This window comes from Lissotriton vulgaris, chromosome 11 (assembly GCF_964263255.1).
Source record: "Lissotriton vulgaris chromosome 11, aLisVul1.2, whole genome shotgun sequence".
In the NCBI taxonomy this organism is placed as follows: Eukaryota; Metazoa; Chordata; class Amphibia; order Caudata; family Salamandridae; genus Lissotriton; species Lissotriton vulgaris.
In genome coordinates, this window is record NC_141699.1 from 261,138,118 (window position 1) to 261,158,629 (window position 20,512).

General features: G+C 45.6%; 1 protein-coding gene across 2 annotated transcripts in view; it reads right to left on the reverse strand.

Moving 5' to 3' along the window:
• Window positions 1–20,512, reverse strand: part of LOC147679626 (SEC14-like protein 2) — a 501,045-nt gene that overhangs the window by 193,722 nt on the left and 286,811 nt on the right. For both annotated transcript variants that reach the window (XM_086943203.1, XM_086943204.1), the window contains one exon: window positions 15,847–15,907. In XM_086943203.1, coding sequence (XP_086799329.1) covers window positions 15,847–15,907 — 61 coding nt within the window. The remainder of the gene's footprint in view (window positions 1–15,846; window positions 15,908–20,512) is intronic.

Here is a 20,512-nt window from a genome sequence, read left to right on the forward strand (position 1 = left end):
GATAGGTTAATAAAGTAAGAGCCTTAGGTCTTTTTTCTAGTCTATACCTATCATGGTACTACTGTTAAAAAGCACCGGGGACTCCGATCAGGACGACGGGAATGATTCAAGCATGTGAATTTAGAAAATTCCAATACTGGAATAAGCCCTGTAAATTCTGCAACCGCAGGCATCTACGCACCAACCTAGTGTCTTTCTAAAGAGCCTGCTTTTGTCTGACCTCACACAGAGCGAGGGTCAATAGCGCCAAACAATTCACTACTATCGCAGTTTTAAAAATAAGGAACAGGTAAAAATTGAGGAGGGTGGTGCAGTCCTTTTGCCCTATTAAAGCAGCATTAAAGGTAGCAGGCAGTGGTCCAATGGACTAATGACTTCACTCCCCAATGCTGCCCGACAATTCCCAAGGGCAAATCTGTCCTACTAAGATATTATATACCAACTGCTATGAGGTGTCGGTGTCGATCAAGAGTTTGAGATCACAATAGTGATCAAAAAGGACATTTCCATTTGCCCTTCCACTTTTGCCAGCCACTAATTAACATTTGCATTGGTGTGAAAGGCCTCCCAGGAGTAAACAATAGGCTGAGATGAATGGGCAGAGATGCCCCCTCTGAACATGAGAGTTTGCAGGTTGGGCCTATGAGCATAATTTCTGACAGTAGTGTCAAATCCTGCTTGGCAGTCTGCTGAGGTTTTACATAGAACACCTGGGGTGCACTTCAAAGGCAGAAACAGAATGGCAAAACAATTCTTGTGTATGCACTGTCTAGTTGCTGGCAAACCCTGCTTGTTCTACCAGGAATCTATCTCTGGGTTTGTTATGGGTACAGTGACTGCCCCAAACGGAATTTTAGTGTTAGATGAGGGAGGACACTAGGATTACCACAGTCCACTCTCCACACAAACCCTCATAGCTCTCAGATACAATTTTGTGTGGCATATCTCCAGTACCCCTTATTGGATTTTTGTCATTTTGGTGTCCATTTCTTTACTAAATTGTACTCTAGTTTTCCAATTTAGTTTGGGATTGCTATTGTTATGTATGTATACTATATTACTGTTATGGTACTGAGAAAATACTTTACACATTGCTTGAAGTTAAGACCGTCTGTTCTGTGCTATAGCTACCAGGGGGTTGTGATCGGGCATATTTAGTGACTTTGATGGTCACCCTAACAAACAAGTTACTTAACTATGGTAGCGCTTTTTCTGGTGGATACAGTATATGCCTGTGGATTCTGACCTTTTGAATTACCAAATGTACAGAATTCCACAGAAACTTTTCTCCATAGCTCTCACATCGACGAGGACGTCACAATGGAACGGCTCAGCACGCGACTCTGTGTGACAACATGGGAGCCATCAGAAGACCTCGTTGGCGTGCTGACGTCAGTTCCACCCACTTTTTCCGTGCCTTCTAGGCGTACAGGTGAACCAACAACATTTCCACAAGTATACTCAGTATACAAAACCAAGATAGAAACTGGAAAGTCTGGAAATTCTAAAACATAGACATATACTAGTGAAAAGTCCCATCATTTCAAATATTCCATAATAAAATACATGAATCACATGTCAACTATTTTTCGAAATAAACAGACAGGCAATGGAGGGAATTCGTTCAGGAATCCACAGGCCAATACTGTATCCAACATAAAAAGCGTTACCGATGGTAAGTAACTTGTTCTTCTGATGAATACATCTACCTGTGAATACCTCACCTTTTTAATTGAATAACCAAGCAGTGTTGCCCTTGGAGGAGGGTGCCTGCCTTCCTATACCAAAAAATCTTATAGCACAGAATGTGCAAAGTGGCCGTCCCTCCTCACCTCCGAGTTTAAGCAATCATGCTTTGCGAAAGTGTGGAGGGGGACTCAAATTGCCGCCTTTCAGATGTCTACTATAAAGACACCTTTAGTTACAGCTGAGAAGTCTGAGAAGAAGTCTTAGCTCTGATGGAATGAGCTTGAATATCTTTAGGAGGCTCCTTCTTGGCCAAGGCATAGCAGATCTTGATGATCCACCTAGACAGCATTCTCTTATGGACAGCCATGCCCTTCATCTTGCCCACATAGCCAATGAAGAGTTGGTCATCTAACCTGAAGTCTTTAGTCCTGTCCAGTTGAAGCTGACCAACCTCTTACAGTCCAGGCGGTGAAGTCTCTCCTCTTCCGTAGAAGGCTGAGGGGGAGGATTGAAAGTGAGTAAAGTGACAGAATGCCCTAAGTGGAGGGGAGTGACCACCTTTGGCAGGAAAGCAGCTCTGGTCCTAAGAACCATCTTATCCGCATGAAATTAGGTAAATGGGGGCTTGGAGCTAAGAGCCAGTAGCTCCCTAACCCTCCTAGCAGAAGTGATTGTAATCAGAAATATTGTCTCAAACGCTAAAAATCTCAAGGGACAACTATGCAAGGGTTCAAAGGGAAACCTCATCAAGAAAGTAAGAACTACATTCAATCCTACTGAGGCATAATAAAGGGAGTGGGAGGAAACCTATTGGTGAGACCCTTAATAAATCTCATGCATTGGGGGGATTTAAATAAAGAGGGTTGGTCTGGTACACAGAGAAAAGTCGCGGAGGCAGGCAAGTAGCCTTTAACCGTAGCTACTGCACAACCCTGTTGTGCCAGGGAAAGAGAGAAACTCAGAATATCAGACAAATGGGCTTGCAATAGATCAAATGATCTCTCGCCACAACATTTTACAAACTTGGCCCACCTAACATTATAGACAGATTTGGTAGAGTGTCTTCTGGTCTATAAAATAAAATCTACCACATCCAGTGGGAGAGAGAAAGAGCTCAGGTTGCCCCATTCAATCTCCAGGCATGAAAGTGCAGGCTCTGGAGATGGGGGTGTAGAACCTGCCCCTGCAACTGCAAGAGGAGGACTGCGCTGAGAGTGAGATAGAACGGAGGCCTGTGTACCACACCATTCTTGGCCAATCCGGGGCGATCAATATGACTTGGGTCTGGTCTTGGCGAATCTTCCTCAGAACTTGAGGAATCAAAGGTATGGTATTGGAGGAAACGCGTAAAGAAGCTCTGAGCCCAAATCTAACTGCAGAACGACAGACAGTGCACATTCTGTGAGTGGCAAACAGGTCAAACCAAGGAAACCCCCACATTCTGAAAATGTGATGGACCACCTCTGAATGGAGACACCACTCGTGATCGGCTGAGTACTGCCGACTGCACGCACATTTAGCACTCCGGCCAGATGATTCGCAATCACGTAAACCTTATGATCCTGAGCCCAGGACCAGAGTCGCAGAGCCCTTCTGCAGAGACAATACAACCCTACTCTTCCCTGTTTGTTGATGTACCACATCGCAGTAGTGTTGTCTGTTAGGACCTGAATCGACTGACCCCAAAGGGAAGGAAGGAAAGCCTTGAGAGCCAAACGTATTGCCAGAAATTCCAGAAGATTGAATTGAAACAATCTTTCCTCTGGAGACCAAAGGCCTTTGACCTCCAGATCCCCCAGATGAGCTACACGCCCTAGAGTAGAGGATCTGTTATCACTGTGGCCACCAGTGAAGGAGTTGAATAGGCTTCCCTTGAGACAGGTTGTCTGAAACACTCCACCATAACAGCTCCGCTGCAGTGTCTCTGGAGATTCTGACCACCTCCTTGAGATCTTCGTTGTGTTGAACCAACTGTCTGCGGAGGCACCACTGGAGGGATCTCATGTGTCAGCGTGCATGGTTGACCAATAGTATGCAGGAAGCAAACAGACCGAACAGACACAAGACCGTCAGGACTGGAACAGCCACTCCATTCTTAAAAGTTGGAATCATAAGTATTGTTCCAAATACTGTAATGAGGCCAATTGCTGCTATGACTCCGTGTATCTGTTGGAACTATATTCACTACATGTTCGAACACGCATTACCATATTGTAATACCAGTCTAATGTGAAGTAGGACCAAATTGAATCCTTCTGCAATATTGTATATGTCATTGATGCCTTCATGTTAATAAAGATTTTCAAAAAAAAAAAAAGTTGGAATCATAGCCTGGGTGTCTTGAATCCTCTGCAGAGTAGGGAAAACATGACTTGCAGTAGTGTCCAGTACTGCCCCTATGAACAGGTTGCACCGAGAGGGCACTAGATGAGATTTGGGTACATTTATCGAAAAACCCAATTAGAACTACAGCCGTGTTGTTACCTGCAGATGATGCAACACCATCTCTGGTGACTTTGCTTTGAGCAGCCAGACGTCCAGATAGGGAAAAAAGGAATCCCCTATCCTCTGAGATGTGCTGCTACCACCACCATCACCTTTGTGAATACTCGAGGTGCGGAAGTATGACCAAAATGGAAGGACCGCAAACTAGTAGTGTTGAGATCCCACCCTAAATCGGAGATACTTCCGATGCGACTTCAGGATGGGAATGTGACAATACGTATCTTGCAAATTGATCGACACCATGCGGTCTTCCTGTTGCAACGTCAGAAGAACCTGAGCCAGAGTCAACATCTTGAACGTCTCCTGCCTGAGGGAAAAAATTCAAGACCCTGAGGTCTAGGATCTGCCTCAATCGACAGTCCTTTTTTTGAATCAGGAAATACCGAGAGTAGCATCCCTGACCCGTTTCCTGCACCAGAACCACCTCTATCACACCTTTATGCAGCAAAGACAGAACCTCCTGTTGTAGAAGCAGCAGGTAATCCTCTGAGCACCAACTCTAACGAGTGGGGTAAGAAGGGGGAAACTCCCAGAAAGGAAGGGCATACCCATTTTCTATGAGATGAAATACCCAGAGATGAAATCAAGTTACTTACCTGTAACTGTGGTTCCCCAGTATTGGTAACTTTCATAGATTCCCTTGCTTTTGTATCATTCCCCGTCGTCGGAATGGGAGTCTCGGAAACCAAAAATAACATAGCAGTAGGTACAAAAGAGAAAGAAAAGGCCTAGGCCTCATTCCCTTTTGTAGCATATCCGCCTCTTTTTGTAAAAGAGACCAAACTAATCATTAGCCAATCAGAAGAGCCTCACCCCTTAGAACCCTCCTGAAGGAACCTCAGAGACTCAGATTTTCGCAGCCGTTGTGTAACAGTAACCATATCTGCTGGAGGCTGAGCTTTCCTTGGGGAGGAGGGTGGGCGCATGGAAATCTATGAAAGGTACCAATACTGGGGAACCCCAGTTACAGGTAAGTAACTTGCTTTCTTGCCCCAGTATTGGAACTTTCATAGATTCCCATGCTTTTGTATCAGAGTAGCAAGCAGTAAGCCATAAAGCACATTTTGTAGCATAAACATACATTGCAAAAGCCATCAGTATTCTAAAGATACAAAATGTGCAGAAAAGGAAGGAGGGATAGAAAGGAAAGCTCACCAATCAGTGGAAGAGGTTCCTCAGGACGGCCTGGCCCACCGCTGTGTCCTTTTGCGTCAAGGATTCCAAGCAGTAATGCTTTGTAAAGATTTGCATGCTGCTCCATGTTGCAGCCCTGCAAATGTCTCTGATGTGTACTCCCGCAAAGAGAGCGGACGAAGAAGCCACAGATCTTGTGGAATGTGCTCTAATTCTGCTGGTCAGCGGCTTCCCCGCTGTTGAGTGGCAATAGAGAATGGCACTGGAGATCCATCTCGCAATACTTTGTTTTGAAAGAGGGAGGCACTTACGAAGACCACCAAAAGCAATGAAAAGTTGCGAGGATTTACGAAATTCCTTGGTGCGATCCAAATAAAATTTCAAGCACCTTTGCACGTCCAGAGAATGCAGTGACCTTTCTGCTGGTGTGGAAGGGTGAGGAAAGAAAGATTTAAGAATTACTGGCTCATTCAGATGAAATCCGAAGGTACCTTAGGTATGAACCTTGGATTAGTTTGTAAGATTACAGTATTCCTCTTGAATTGGAGAAATGGCTCCTGAATCGTGAGAGACTGTAGCTCCCCAATGCGTCTTGCAGAAGTGAGGGCAAGAAGGAGAGCCAATTTCCATGAAAGGATGTCAGAAACCATCGAGGACGCCACTGACGAGATGCGATGCTGAGAGACTACATTTCCCATGAGTCTCAGTCGCGCGCTCGCGAGGACGTCATTGCACCATTGACTGAGCATATTTATTCCGGCAGGAGAGATCTGCGGTTCCCGGTTACTCCTTCCCGCTGAGTCACCCGAGGATTCCCTGAGGTCTGGTAAGGGTGTTGTCGCACCACTGCTCCTGTTTCCATCTTCAGTCCGATCCGTTTGTGTTCTCAGCGGAAGCAGTGTTTCTTGTTTCCGACCTTCCTGTTCACGATCTTCCCGTTGGATGAACCAGTACTCGGTTCTTGCGGGTGATATCCATTGTTGCAATCCGTGGCTTCCCTGTTGGATGAACCACTTTCTTGGTTCTTGCGGGGAAGCATAATTTGAGCACACTAATTGTTCTCTCTGGAAAAGAGAGACTGCTTGATATTCTACCTCCGTGCTGTTAACGGAGGGGACAGACTTGTTTGTTTGTTTAAACACTATTGTATCTGAAAGTACCTAAATTCTTAAGTCTACCTAAAGATTCTGGGAAGAATCAGATCAAGGAAACTGGATAGCATTTTCTGAACACTATTAAAGTTCTAGTGGAATTGAATTACGCTGGCTAGCCATATTGACTATTCCCCTGAATGGAGCTAGTGTGTGTCTAATCGCCTATGTTGGGGCATTTTCTGTTGTCTTGAAAACAGGGGATCCTGAATTATTCTACTGTCAGCCCTGCACCCCCTGTAAAGGCAAAGAGTCACATATCCTTTGGTAGGTAGGAGAAAGGCTAGCAGGATATTCACATCTATAGAGATTAGTATTAATTATTGTTTCCTTCCTGTAGATGTGTGCTACGAACTGACCTCAATTTACCTGCTGACAAAAAGAGAAGATTATTTTCTTTTACAGGTATTTATACTAGGGCATGTATATGTAGTGAGATCAAGAGAAGAGTAGGAAATCTTTATAACAGTGTGTTATCAAAGTGCTTTTGTCTTTACAGGTCTCCCTCCCTGTTGTCCCCTTCCTTCCCTTCCCTCGCTTGATCACTCCTGTGGTACTGAAAATTTTGAACCCGTGTTATAAACATCGTCGTATCGTGACGATTTTGGTATCATCAGACCGAGAATGATTAGAATACTATGCACAAGCATTTTCGTCATATTCGGTTGACGAAATCATCCTGAAATCAGAGTTTCCATCTTGAACCCTCGGGTTCCATTTTGTGAACGGCAGCCATTTCGTGATTGCCCTCACATAGGCCCAATGACTAAGGCCAAAAACGAGTCTGAAGGACACGTACACCTTTGCTGACTCCTCTGTGACCTGGGCAAGCTGACTCCACTGCCTCAAGCCAAACCTGTTCGGCCAGTTCCTTTCCCAGTGAGCGAATGAGATTAGTATCAAGGCACAACATATCATAAACCTTTCATCGCACACAAACCATGCCTATTCTTACACACACCTGTCCCTGTTTCTTTCTTTATGACTTGCTTTATGAGGAGGAGGTACCCGTTTTTATTGGGGGTCCGTCGATATGTGATGAAAATACTGGGCCTTGCCGGGTAATTGATTGTGAGCTGGACAAACTGAAATATGGGCTTGTCATCATGACTCTGCTTTTTCTTTGTAGTGGAAATATGTGAATGGTCAACTGTAAAATAAGGAATGTTTGCCTAAAGCATGATATTTTGTATTAAAAGAGAAGGCTGGCTTTGTAAGATTGAGCAGTCTCCTGAAAATATACACCGTGTTGTACTTCTAGGATACCTGTTACTGGCTGCAGCCAATAAATACGATCTTTGACTTCACCAAGAAGACTCTGTGTTTCTGTAGTCTGAAACAGGAAGGACTCAAAGTCTTAGGGTGTGTTCCCTGGCACCGCTGGGTTCTTAAAAACCAAGTACTTCACTCCATGGAGTCTGTGTACTAAGTCAGACCGTGGTGGTATCAAGAGGTGGACCATTAAGAGCAACATAAGACTGAGGATTCAAGACTGCGACAGAGTAACCGGCCTACATATCAATATCCTCCCAGTCGCATGTTGAGATGGCCACTCTGGAGGACGTCATAGCAGCCCTTACCCTAGTACAAACAGAACTCGCTGCATCTAGGGCAGAAACAGCTATGTTACAGGCGGTAGTGGATCGAATGCAAAGGAACCCTTTCAACGCAGGTGCAGCATCAGCTCCCCCTGTAGTAGTATAAGTGCCTATACCCATTCCCCTGGCCACTCCTGAGAGATTTGCGGGGATAGTAGTAAGGTAAACGTGTTTCTAACGCAGGTTATGTTGCACTTTACAAGTAAGGCTAAAGCCTTTACTACCAACCACTCTCTGGTAGCATTTCTCATTTCTTATGTGGCAGGGGATGCGGCACAATGGGCTGTGCCTTTAGTACGTAGGGACGAACCCGTTATTATATAACTGGGACTCTTTTATAAGGGAATTTGAAAAAACCTTTTCAAATCGGCCACCCTTTCTGTTGATAGGGATATGTTAGAATTACGTCAAGGAAGTAGGGATCTTATCTCTTATTTGAATGACTTTTGTCGACTCATCACTGACACCGAGTGGCCCGAAGCGAAGCCGGCTGCTATCTTTCATCAAGCCCTACGAGAGGAGATGAAAGATATTCTGGCGCAAATCGACCCTCAGCCAGTAACCTGTGAGGATTTGATAAGTCTGGTATTAAGGCTTGATCACAGATGGAACGGAAGGGAGAACATAAAAGAAAAGAGCGGGAATTTACGAGAGTGGAGGTACCCAGTCCATCCGAAGGACCCATAACTAAAAACACGGAACCCACGGACTTTGGGGCTGTGCGCTCTGCACTTACCACAGAAGAGCGGGAATACCGAAGGAAGAAAGGCCTATCTCTATATTGTGGCAAGAAAGGGCATTTCATTTGGGGATGTACATTAAGAACAAGGTATCCTTGTGCTGACAATAGAAAGATGTTGCCTGTGGCCTCTACGGTAGCTGCGGGAAACTACAGCGCTTGAGGGCCATCAAAGGGGTCTCCTCAGGCTGTTCATACAACCCTTCTTTGGATAAAAATCCCCTCATTAAGACAGACCATTTCTTCATGAAACTTCATTTCTTTATCAAAGACTTATGGTGTTCATTGCCCGCCATGGTGGATTCTGGTGGAACAGGATGTTTTATTAATCAAGAACAAGCATGTACCCTGGGACTGTCATTACGAGAAAAAGAACATCCTGAAGCAGTCTATGCGGTTGATGGCCGAAGGTTGGAGGCTGGTCCCATTCGATTCTGCACGGAAGACATGGAGGTACTACACGAGCCGGACCATCGAGAACAATTGGTTTTTAGTGTGATAACGGCACCTCAATATGGCGTAATTTTAGGGTCACTATGGTTGAGGAAGCATAACCCTCATGTGAATTAGATGGATAAATCAGTTTCTTTCCGGTCTGATTATTGTTTACAGAACTGCCTGAAAGAAAGACAAAATCCAGCTTCCATATTGGCAGACAGACAATATATAGCGATGGCAATGGAACATCCCGTGGTATTACCAGAGGAATATCAAGACCTAGCAGATGTCTTTGACGAGAAAATGGCTGAAACATTACCACCACATCGGCAATACTACTGCCAAATTGATCTACTACCAGGGGCAGTCATACCATTGGGGAGAGTATATGCATTAACGGAACCGGAGACTTTACATCTCCGTGGGTACTTGGATGAATACCTGGCCTTGGGTTTCATCACAGTCTCTAAGTGACCGGCAGCCTCTCCATTATTTTTTATACCTAAGGCGAATGGGGAGTTATGCGCTTGCATGGACTTTCATTCACTCAATGCAATCACTGTAAAAAAACGGTATCCGTTGCCTCTCATTAAAGTTTTACTAGAGCAAGTGAAGAAAGCATTGATATAAACTCGCTTGGATTTAAAAAGGAGCATACCATTTGGTAAGAATGAGACAGGGCGACGAGTGGAAGACGGCATTTAAAACACGATTTGGGCTTTACGAATATCTAGTGATGCCATTTGGATTATGTAATGCGCCTGCCGCGTTCCAATACTTTCTGAACGACGTGCTACAAGAATTCCTTGACCATTTTGTGGTGGTTTATATTGATGACATTTTAATCTATTCATCCAACACAGAAATTCATGGCGCTCATGTAAGCACCATCTTGCAGACATTACGAAAGGACCAATTATATTGTAAGATCAGTAAGTGTGAATTCAGTGTTACCACCGTTGAATTCCTAGGAGTCATGTTAACCCCGTGGGGTCAGGAGATGTCGGATCGCAAGATACAAGCTGTGAAAGACTGGCCTACTCCTAAGACGGTTCGAGATATCCAGTGTTTCCTGGGGTTCGCAAATTTTTACAGTCGCTTCATCAATCATTTCTCTATGTTGGCCGCTCCTCTATCACGCCTTTTGCAGAAAAAAGTGGTGTTTCAGTGGAACAAAGAGGCCCAACTCGGATTTGAGGCTCTGAAAACCGCATTCACATCTGCTCCAGTATTGAGACCTGCTGGTCCGGAACAACCATACATTGTGGAAGCCGATGCCTCTGAGTATGCGGTAGGGGCAGTGCTCTCTCAACGTCATCTCGATTCAGGTCACGTACATCCAGTCGCCTGCATGTCCAGAAAACTCAATGCTGCTGAACATAACTATACCATTGCTGAAAAGGAGATGTTGGCCATCCGGAATGCATTCCAGGAGTGGAGGCAGTATTTAATGGGATCCAAACATGTTGTAACGGTTTTCACTGACCATCGCAACCTGCAATTCATGAAGGATACAAGACATCTAATACCCAGACAACTACGTTGGATGCTGTTTTTTGCGGAGTAAGACTTCCTGGTTACCTACCGCCCAGGGACAGAAAACAGGAAGGCGGACGTCCTGAGTCGACAAGAACCTCCCATCACTCCCGAAGTTCTTCCCAAGAACCCTATTGTAAATCCTCAGAATGTGATTTGTGAAGCCAGGTCTGGGATGACATACTCGTCCCATTCTACGCCTTGAGTAGGTCTGCCATCAAAGTTTTGATCCTCTTCCGAGGAATCATCGTGAGTGTCCAGTGGTATTGAAGGTACCTGTGGAACTGCTGTTTGCGGCTGAGATATCACCTGAGCCGGCAACTCTGGAGAAACCAGTGCTGGGGTCGTAGGGACCGGCAGGGTTTGCGTAGTCGGAAATAGCAGCAGGCTGTGAACATCTGAATTTGTAATCCTGCAGCATGTTGTGGAGATCCTGCAAGAGCGAAGAAGGTACAGACACCATCTCTTGCCTCGTAAAGTCCTGTGGCTGAGCAGAATGTTGATACCCACATTCCTGCAGGTACTCTCCTTCGGAATCCGTCTCCTGACATTTTACTAGAAGCTGGGAAGGACTGTGTGCATATCCATACGAGTCCTGATCCTCCTCATCTGAGTCGTCATCATCCTCTTCTAACAGAAGAGCTGGAGGCAAGGGGGTAACCCTCCTCGGGGACGTCATGTCAGGTGTAATCTGCCTCATGGAAATAGTGATCCTTTCCGTCGACGACAGTATCGTCGACGGTCCCGTCGAGGATGGAGTTGTTCCTGGTAATGCTGCCGTCGTCGGCGTCGTCACCGGAGTAGACCCCGTCGACGAGCAAACTATCGACGACGCGATGGGTGTCGACGCCGTCAACGAGACCGTTGATGCTCCTGCTGTCGTCGTCAAAGTTGTCGTCGAAGCACTTGACAATGAAATTGTCGTCGTCACCTGCCGACGACAAAAACATCAATGTCGCTGCCGTCGTCGATGCCGTCGTCGAAGTCGCTGTCACTATCGTCGACGACCCCGTCGACGCCTACGATCCTGTCGACGTCGATCGTACCGTCGACGAGCCCGTCGACGGCACCACTTTAACATTGGGCTTCAACGCCTTCGTCGGCGAAGCCTCAGCTGTGTCGTCGACGACTTGGAACTCTTGTCAGACTTCTCAGAAGACTGAGAAGATTGTTTCTTGAAGGCTGGAGCATTCTTTGTCCCAGAAAAAGGTGTAGATGGTCCATCCCTCTCCTTTTCACCGTGGTGAGGAGATTCAACCGGACTTTGGCTCTCAGACTCTCTGGGGGTCTTTTTTGAGGCCTTAGATGGACGCTCCATAGAACGAGAAGGGGAAACCCTACCCCTTTTGACTCACCTTCTTGAAGAGGAGGCTGAAGAAGAGTCTTCACTGTCACTAGAGGCTGTGTCCTTTCTGGACTTCAACTTCTGGAGCCAGGTAAGAAGCCTACCCTCACGGTCCCGAAGGGTCTTGGTAGAAAAGGTGAGGCAAATCTTGCAGTCCGCAGCCTTATGATCAGGATAGAGGCAATATATACAATCTTTATGCCTATCCTCAACAAAACAATCTTTTCTTGCCACAGGTGGAGCATGGCTTGAAAAGGGCCTTCTTCTCCTTATCAGACATCCTCGAAGGGACAGCCAACAATTCTGAAGAGAAATCCTGAAGAAAACACTTGAAAAGAGTTGAGATTGAGCAGAGCTCAAAGGAGACTCCCTAAGCACAACGTGCAGTAGGAAATCTGAGGCTCTGAGGTTCCTTCAGGAGGGTTCTAAGGGGTGAGACTCTTCTGATTGGCTGATGATTAGTTTGGTTTCTTTTACAAAAAGAGGCGGATATGCTACAAAAAGGAATGAGGCCTAGGCCTTTTCTTTCTCTTTTGTACCTACTGCTATGTTATTTTTGGTTACCGAGACTCCCATTCAGGTAACGGGGAATGATACAAAAGCATGGGAATCTATGAAAGTTCCAATACTGGGGCAACTGAAGTAACCTACCCCCAATTTTGTAGAAAGTGGGACACCCGTCCTCCTACAGGACCAGCATGCTCTAGCATGGAGGATGTAGAGCTGCCTCCCTGCAGTCCCAGTTGGAGGGGCGGGGTCAGAGGAGGAGGTTTGCTGCCAAGCTGTGCCTCGCAGATTACCTTTTCCTCTGTATGACTTATACAGATGGTTTGCCTGTTGCTGCTGTTGGGGCTGCTGCCATTTGTTGGGTTTAAAAGGAAGAAGTACTGCCAACCCCGCAAAATCTGCGGTACCAAAAACCTCTGGACTGGGACTGAAGACCCAACGATCTCACTGAGACTCTACTATCTTTAAAGTGGTGTAGCACCGAGTTCGCTTTGGCACCAAAAAGAACAGAACCATCAAAAGGCAAGTCCAATAGGGTGGCCTGTACATCAGATGAAAACTCAGAACCCATTAGCCAAGCGTGTCTCTTGGTTGCCACCGAGGAACCCATAACTCTGGCAACAGAGTCTGTAGTATCAAGTCCTGACTGAATGATCTGACAGGCCGCAGCTTGGGTGTCATAAAACTTCAGCTTGGGAGCACGTCCTTTGCTGAGTCCATCAGAGCGTGGATATAGCAACCCAGGAGACATGTCGCATTTGTCGATTTCAGAGCCATACTGGCTGAGAAAAATACTTTCTTTGCCGACTGCTCCATCCTCTTCGATTCTATATCTGCAGGCGTAAATGGGAAAGAGCCTGCAGACTATTTAGTAGAGCATGATGCCTGGATCACTAAACTCTCAGGAGATGGGTGTGTGGAAAGAAAAGCAGGATCTCCTGGAGCCACCTTATATCTCCTTGCTATCGATATGACACCGCAGAGGCAGTCATTGGTTTCTGCCACAACTCTAAAATGGGCTCAGACAAAGCCTCATTTAAGAGAAGCAGAGGTCCTGGAGCAGAAAAAGGAGAATTAATCACTTCTGTTAAAATATTGATATTAAGCTCTGCAGTAGGTAACAGCAAATCAGTAGATCTGCCTGCCTTATTATAGAGTGATAAGAGGAGACCTCCTGTGATGGTAGGTCTTTCGGTGAGGACAGCTCCTGTTAAGGGGATGTGTCCAACCCAATAGCCTCCTGCAGTCACTCTAACTCCTGCATAGGGTCAACAATCTCACCCTCTGCAGGCTCTTCCTGCTGCTCTTGATATTCTTCCTCCTCCAGCAGCCTCTGTGCCTCCCTTCTGCATCTCATCCTAGGGATCAGCGTCAGAAGCCCCAGATGTGGCGCCAGTGACTTCAGGTCCGTTGTTGATGGAGGCTCCACAGGAATAGTTGAAGGCACAGGACAAGGCTGAGTCGGCGCCGGACCAGAGCCAGATGGCATCGGAGAAGAGCCATCTAACGGCACTCTACCCTCCAGGGATTGAACCGGCGTCAAAAACCTCAGTGTCGGGAGAGGCCAACTCCAAAGGAGCCATTGTAATGAAAGGTGCCTGTGTAAAGTGAGGTGGAAAACCTCCAAGGGAGTATGAAAACGTTCCCATCGGGACAGCCAGGGCACCAGCAGGGTTAACCGCTCTGGCAAACATGCCGAACATTGCATTCAGGAAATGCGACTGATCAGTACCTGGAGCTGGAAAGGCTGGATATCCTTGATCCTTTATCACCCGCTCAGAGACCGCTTGAAGAGGCAGTCTAATTGGCTCCGGTTATGGCGTCGGAGACACAGGAGCTTGGATCCCGACCTCCTCCGGACCCTTTTCTGCTTTTTTCTCCTTAGCCATAAACAACTTGGCCTCCCTCTCTTTCAAGGCCTTCGGATTCATGCACCTGCATGACGAACACCCCTTGACGTCGTGGTCTGACGAGAGGCACCATAAACAATCCTCATGGGGGTCAGTAATTGATATATGACCCCCACATTCCCTACAAGGTTTAAAACCGGACTTCTTCTGGGTAGCCATAATCACTACTACAATTACAAGAAGAACCTGCAACAAAGAAACTCCAGAAATGGAGAGCCCTGGAAAAAAAAGTTACACATCGACGGAGCAGAAAAAAAGGGAACGGACGTCAGCACACCGACAAAGTCTTCTTATGGCTCCGATGATGTTATGCGGAGTCACGTGCGGAGACATTCCATTGTGACGTCCTCATCGAGTGGGAGAGCTATGGAGAAAAGTTTCAGTGGAATGCTGCGCATGGGCTAATTCAAAAGGTGAGGAATCCACAGGAAGATGTATCCATCAGAAAAGGGTTTCTATTGTTCCCTTTGTGGGTAGTCGCTCACTCCAAATAATCCATTTTCAAATATTGTGCTTGGTGCAGTGCTGATGGCTGGCCTCCATGGAATCTGTGGACACTTAAGCCACCCAATAGCTTCGAACGTTGTATTACAACTCTAAACATTTCCCCCTCACATATACCTAGTGTGGCCTTCACTGACAGCTTTCTCCTTTACTGGAATCCTTGCTCTCAATGTTGAGTGCTGTAGAAATTAATATGCGGTTGTGGCAGTGCAAGTTGGAAACAGCGCTGGTAAATGTTTGTTAAATAACCTTCCTTCCAAATTGTTTTCAAAAGTTGTTACTCTCTGTCCAAAATAAGTATGAAATGGCCATGTTTAAGTTGATGGGTTTAGCCCTATGCTGCCCTGCATGACAACTATGCCCAAAATAGACCATTTAACATAAAAGATCATTCTTGTTGTTTGCACAGGACCCAATGTTTCACAAATAGTGACAATAAATATAATTCAATGTTTGCTGGTTAGAAAGTATTCTACTCTCCCTGTTGCAGCTAAGCAGTTCTGATACCTGTACCATAGTTGTGAATTAGCAGTACAGACTGCCTGATGTGTACCTAGAGAAGTCATTCTGCTCCTTGACTGGGTGTATCTCAAGGGTGGGGGGAGTGGTGGAGTAGTGAGGGAAGGTATGCAGTGTGTGTTGTGCATGATGGTGCATGGTCTATGCATGTATATTTGCACACTTGCTAGAGCATATCAGCGAATGAGCACTTTCTGTGTGCATAGTGTGTGTTGTGATTGATGATATTCACGGAGAGTAGCCTAGCACCTGCAATACAATGAGGTCTCACCTTTGATAATGAAGAGACGCTTGAGAGATTCAGGATAGTTATCTTCATACATAGTGATCACCTGTAAAGGTAGAGAAACGGGTTATAGAGCTTTACAACACATCTCTCAGAACTTCACCTCAAGAGTAGCCACAGTACAAGCCAATAAGAACATCAACCCCAGAGCTGGATGCTCAAAACGCCCTTAACAGTGCCATCTTTTACGCATAAGTGCTCTACTTCAGTAGAGTTTAGGTACATGCGGACACATAGGTGTTCTCAAGGTGTCAGCTGCTGTCAGACAGTCATGACCTGCATATCTCCAAAAGCGTCTGTTTAAGATTTAAAGGCAGTCATTCTGTGAGTTTTTTACACCATCACTCTAATGACGAACTACATTGTATACCCTGGTAACCCTCATCCCATAGCTAGGCGGTCAAACTCTGCAAGGATCACCCCAGGGGTTGTCACAGAGATATAAGGTCTCAATCAGCACGTTTCTAAAAATCACCACAATTACATGTCCTTCATGTCTATGGGTCTCATCTGCAGATTGATGCTTAGGGGCCAATTTGGATGTCGGTCGGAAAGCCTCCGACCGACAAACAAGGTTTCAAATTTCAGCCTGTCAGATTTGAAATAGGCGGATCAATACAACTGGCTTCTGACGGGGTCAAGGAGCCCTTCAGCCAGGTAGAGGCTGCACATAATCCCCTATGGACGGCGTTTCCACGTGGGGTGTATGATGGAGGTTTCCGGCAGGCTTTTCATGTCGGAAAAGGGCTTTCCAACATGAAAAGCCTGTCGTAAAAGTGACCTCCGGGACCCCTAGCAGGACCCCCATGCATCAGCAGCCTTGGGTGTGCCGCCCTGTCAATTCGTGCACCGCGTGGCAGGTACGATGAGGTGCCTGCCACGCAGTGCAGGGATACACACAAAATCAATTTTTTTTATGGAAGCTTGTGCTGCAGCCGGCTTCTGGCTGCAGCACAAGATCCCATAAAGAAATGGGAGTCTGCAACTGTAGCATTTCGGTTGCATCCTAATAATGTGGTTGGAATCACCGACCAGAGGTCGGTTGGTCCTGATTCCGCCCGACATTGTAATCAGCCCCTAAGTCTCATCAGCATATTAGCCTGAAAGATATTTAAAAAGCTGATGGATGAAATTCTTTTACCAGCTCTTAACCACCAAGAATGTGTGCTGGTAGCATTTGAGTCCAGCATATTTGAACTCCTTTATCATTAAATAATGGGGGCCAAACATAGGCAAATTAGTCTTGACACCCCCCAACCTGAACTCTTAGCTCACATGCCTTCTTTTGAAATACAAGTCACCACAGGTGCTTTTCTGGCTTATAAGCCTCATCAGTGAGGTGGACTTGGAGTACTCAGGCAGTGCGAGCTTAGGTCTCATGTTTCAGCATATAAATCACACAAATCAACGCACTGTGAGGAATAAAAAAATATTGGCTTAAAAGGCCTCTTAAACACTGGGAATTCCTTTGGTTAGTCTGTGTATGCCATTACAAGAATAGACCAACCATAGGTAAATCAGTCTTTACCTAGCCCTAAAAGAACACTTCAACCCAAATTGATAGAGGAACAGGGCCCCTAGCTTGAGATGCACAGAGACTTAAGCTGCACCTTCATATACGAGGCACAGAAAAGACAAACCACATAAGGACTTGCTTCTGTTCCTGTGGTAGGACCAAGACTGATTCGCATTTTGCTGGTCCTCTTCTATAATACCACAAAAGTACCAAAAATATTATGGAATGCTACCCACAGGAATAAAGCAATTAAGAAGTTGTGGCAAAAGCATTTTACATCAGTAACTTATTTGTTATCTCAGTGAATTTGTAAATGGGAGAAGTTCACCAAGACTGTGCCCTGAGCTGACTCTGCCCTAGTATGACATATATGCCACACTTGAAGACGCTCAGCAACATGAAAATGCATGCACGGTTGCAGGTGTTCGAGACACGGGGTCCTCCAGTCTTAGCAGCACATGGTACAGTCCTCGGCTGTAGAGAAACCCAAGCTCAAAGAAGATGTTCAAGAATGCAGAGTTCCCAGCAAGTTAAAGGCCACGTTATAACCATCCATCATTTTTTTTGCCCATCACCTTTATGTTGTCTGACCATAGAGATGCCCACATTTTACCTTTCTGAGATTATCAAACTATAGTTAGATATACGTTTTGCCTAGGCATCAGTGAAAGCCATATGGCCTTCCACATGTCTCCCTTGTGGAGCATTCCCCCCCAGCAAGAATGAAAGAATGAAAGAGCTGACTGAGGAAAGCGAATTGGGCGAGGAGTATCTCTGATTGTCTGCTGAGATCTTTCAATCCAAATAACATAAATGCATCCCATAAAGAAACACATAACATGTTTCTATGTTGTAGCTGCTAATCTTTTAAGTCATACTGTGTACAGCATGTTAGTGAGTAGAAATTGTACAAATTTCCACAAAATAAAGATTCTAGAAAGCTGAATGGTGACTTGCACACTAGGCCATTCTACCATGCATTTTGAGTGGAAAATGAGCCATCCAAGAATCTTACAGCACCAGCCAAAAGAAGTAGTAGCTAAAATCTAGTCTATCACTGAAAAAAATCCCCTCACCTGAAACTCCATATAACATGATTAATCAACATAAATTACATTGAAAGTTGCAGCTAATTTTAAGACTTTAAAGCTTTGTTTCGAGCTTAGTGTAGAATTAGATTTCTACCAAAACCTACCCTTTAAGACAGGATTTTTAAAACATATCCAGAAATAAAAAATAAAATAAAAGAGTTTGAAGCTCTGTGTCACTACTCTTACATCATAAGCCTATATTTTATCTGCCTCGTTTTGATCAGGAGAGAATGAACTACCATATGAACAAGTTACCTACCTTCTGTAACGCCTTATCTGGTAGAGACTCTGTCTAGCCGCAGATTCCTTACCATAGAATTTTCCCCAGGCGTCAGACAAGATCTCGAAATCTTTCGTGAGCAGTACCCCTACGTGCCGGTAGGTTGTGTCATTGGCCTCCACATGGCATCTTCGGCATCGTCTGCGCCGGAAATTACATGCGCGGTGCCTATATAGGTGCCACCCAATTGCGCTGACGTCAGTTAACACTGACCACTGGTGTGTAAAACTAGGGCCCTGAAAAGGGAATAGCCCTGTCCCTAGAAATCCGTTCACTGAGCAGGGAGGATGGGTAGATCAGTAAGGAATCTGCAGCTAGAGTCTCTTTCACAAGATAAGTAACTTGTTCATCTGATAGAGACTTGTTATGTTATGTTATGTTAATATTTTATTAAGCGCAAAACAGCTGCCCCAGCAACGAGGCGTCCCGGCGCTGAACCATAACATAACATAACTTCTAGCCGCAGATTACTTATGTTTGTATAGATACCCAAGCAGTACCTCCCTGGAGGTGCTATCTGCAAAACAATTTCACACTAAAAAGTCCTGCAGGACCAAAGGGGCAAAATGCCTGTCCCGACAGACCTGACGTTCCAGGCAGTATTGCTTATTGAACAAGTGCAGAGAAGACCATGTTGCTGTCTGGCAGATGTCCAGGACCAGGACTCCTAGTGCCAGCCTTTGTTCTGGTGGAATGAGCATGTAAACCCTCTGGGGGTTGCTTCTTGGGCAAAGTGTAGCACATTTGAATGCAGAGCACGAACCATTAAAAGATGGCCCATTTATGCATGGCATTATTTTTCTTGCCCTGACATACCAGACGAACAGTTGACCATCCACTTGAAGCAGTTTTGTGCGGTCAAGGTAGAACAACGACGCTCTATTTGGTTCCTGCTGGTGGAGTCTCTCCTCTTCCTTTGCGGGATGAGGCGGGGTGAAAAAAAATAGGATAACTTGAAACTGTGCCTGCTACTTAGACCCTGCCACATTTTAGCTTTCATTAGCTCTGCCAAACAGTTTTTGCACTTTACTCTTTTTAAAATGTTATTTTTATCGCCACACTTTGCTGTAACAGCTTGAGGGAGGATGCGCTCTCTTTCCTGATTGGCTGGGGGGAACCAATCTGTCAGCTGGGGGAGGAGTCTGTAAGAGCTCCTCACCATCTTAATGTCACCAGTGGCGTGGACGCGCCATGGGCGCACCAAGGGCACGTCAAACGCAAGGCTGTCTTCTCGAGCCAGGGGACAGCCATTTCGCCCAACGATTCACTTACAAATCGAAAGAGCTTACGCTGTTACATTCTACAGTCCATCAGTCCTACCCTTCGACTTCTCTCCGATCGTGGGTTACTGAATAAATCTAGCAATGCCACTGTCCTGGCGGAACCAAATATATTCTTCTCTACTGATTCCCCTGGAAGTTCGCCTCTCCTAATCAGCTTTACATATTTTACTTGAACATCAGATCTATGGTTAAACATGAGATCAATATTTTCCACTTATTGGACTCTGATAATCCCAACATTTTGTTTCTCACTGAGACTCTAACATCCCCTGATATTCTTGCTGCCCTCCCAGAAAGCTACTATATTCTGTCTTCTCATCGCCCCACTAGCAAAATTGGAGACAGTGTAGTAGCCATTATAAAGAAGCATTTAAAGTTCCCTAGTCTCACACCATTAGACATGCCGTTGATTGACAGCCTTATTATAAAACTTGACTCCTCAACCACCCCCTTGATCTGTATTTTAGTATATAGGCCCCCG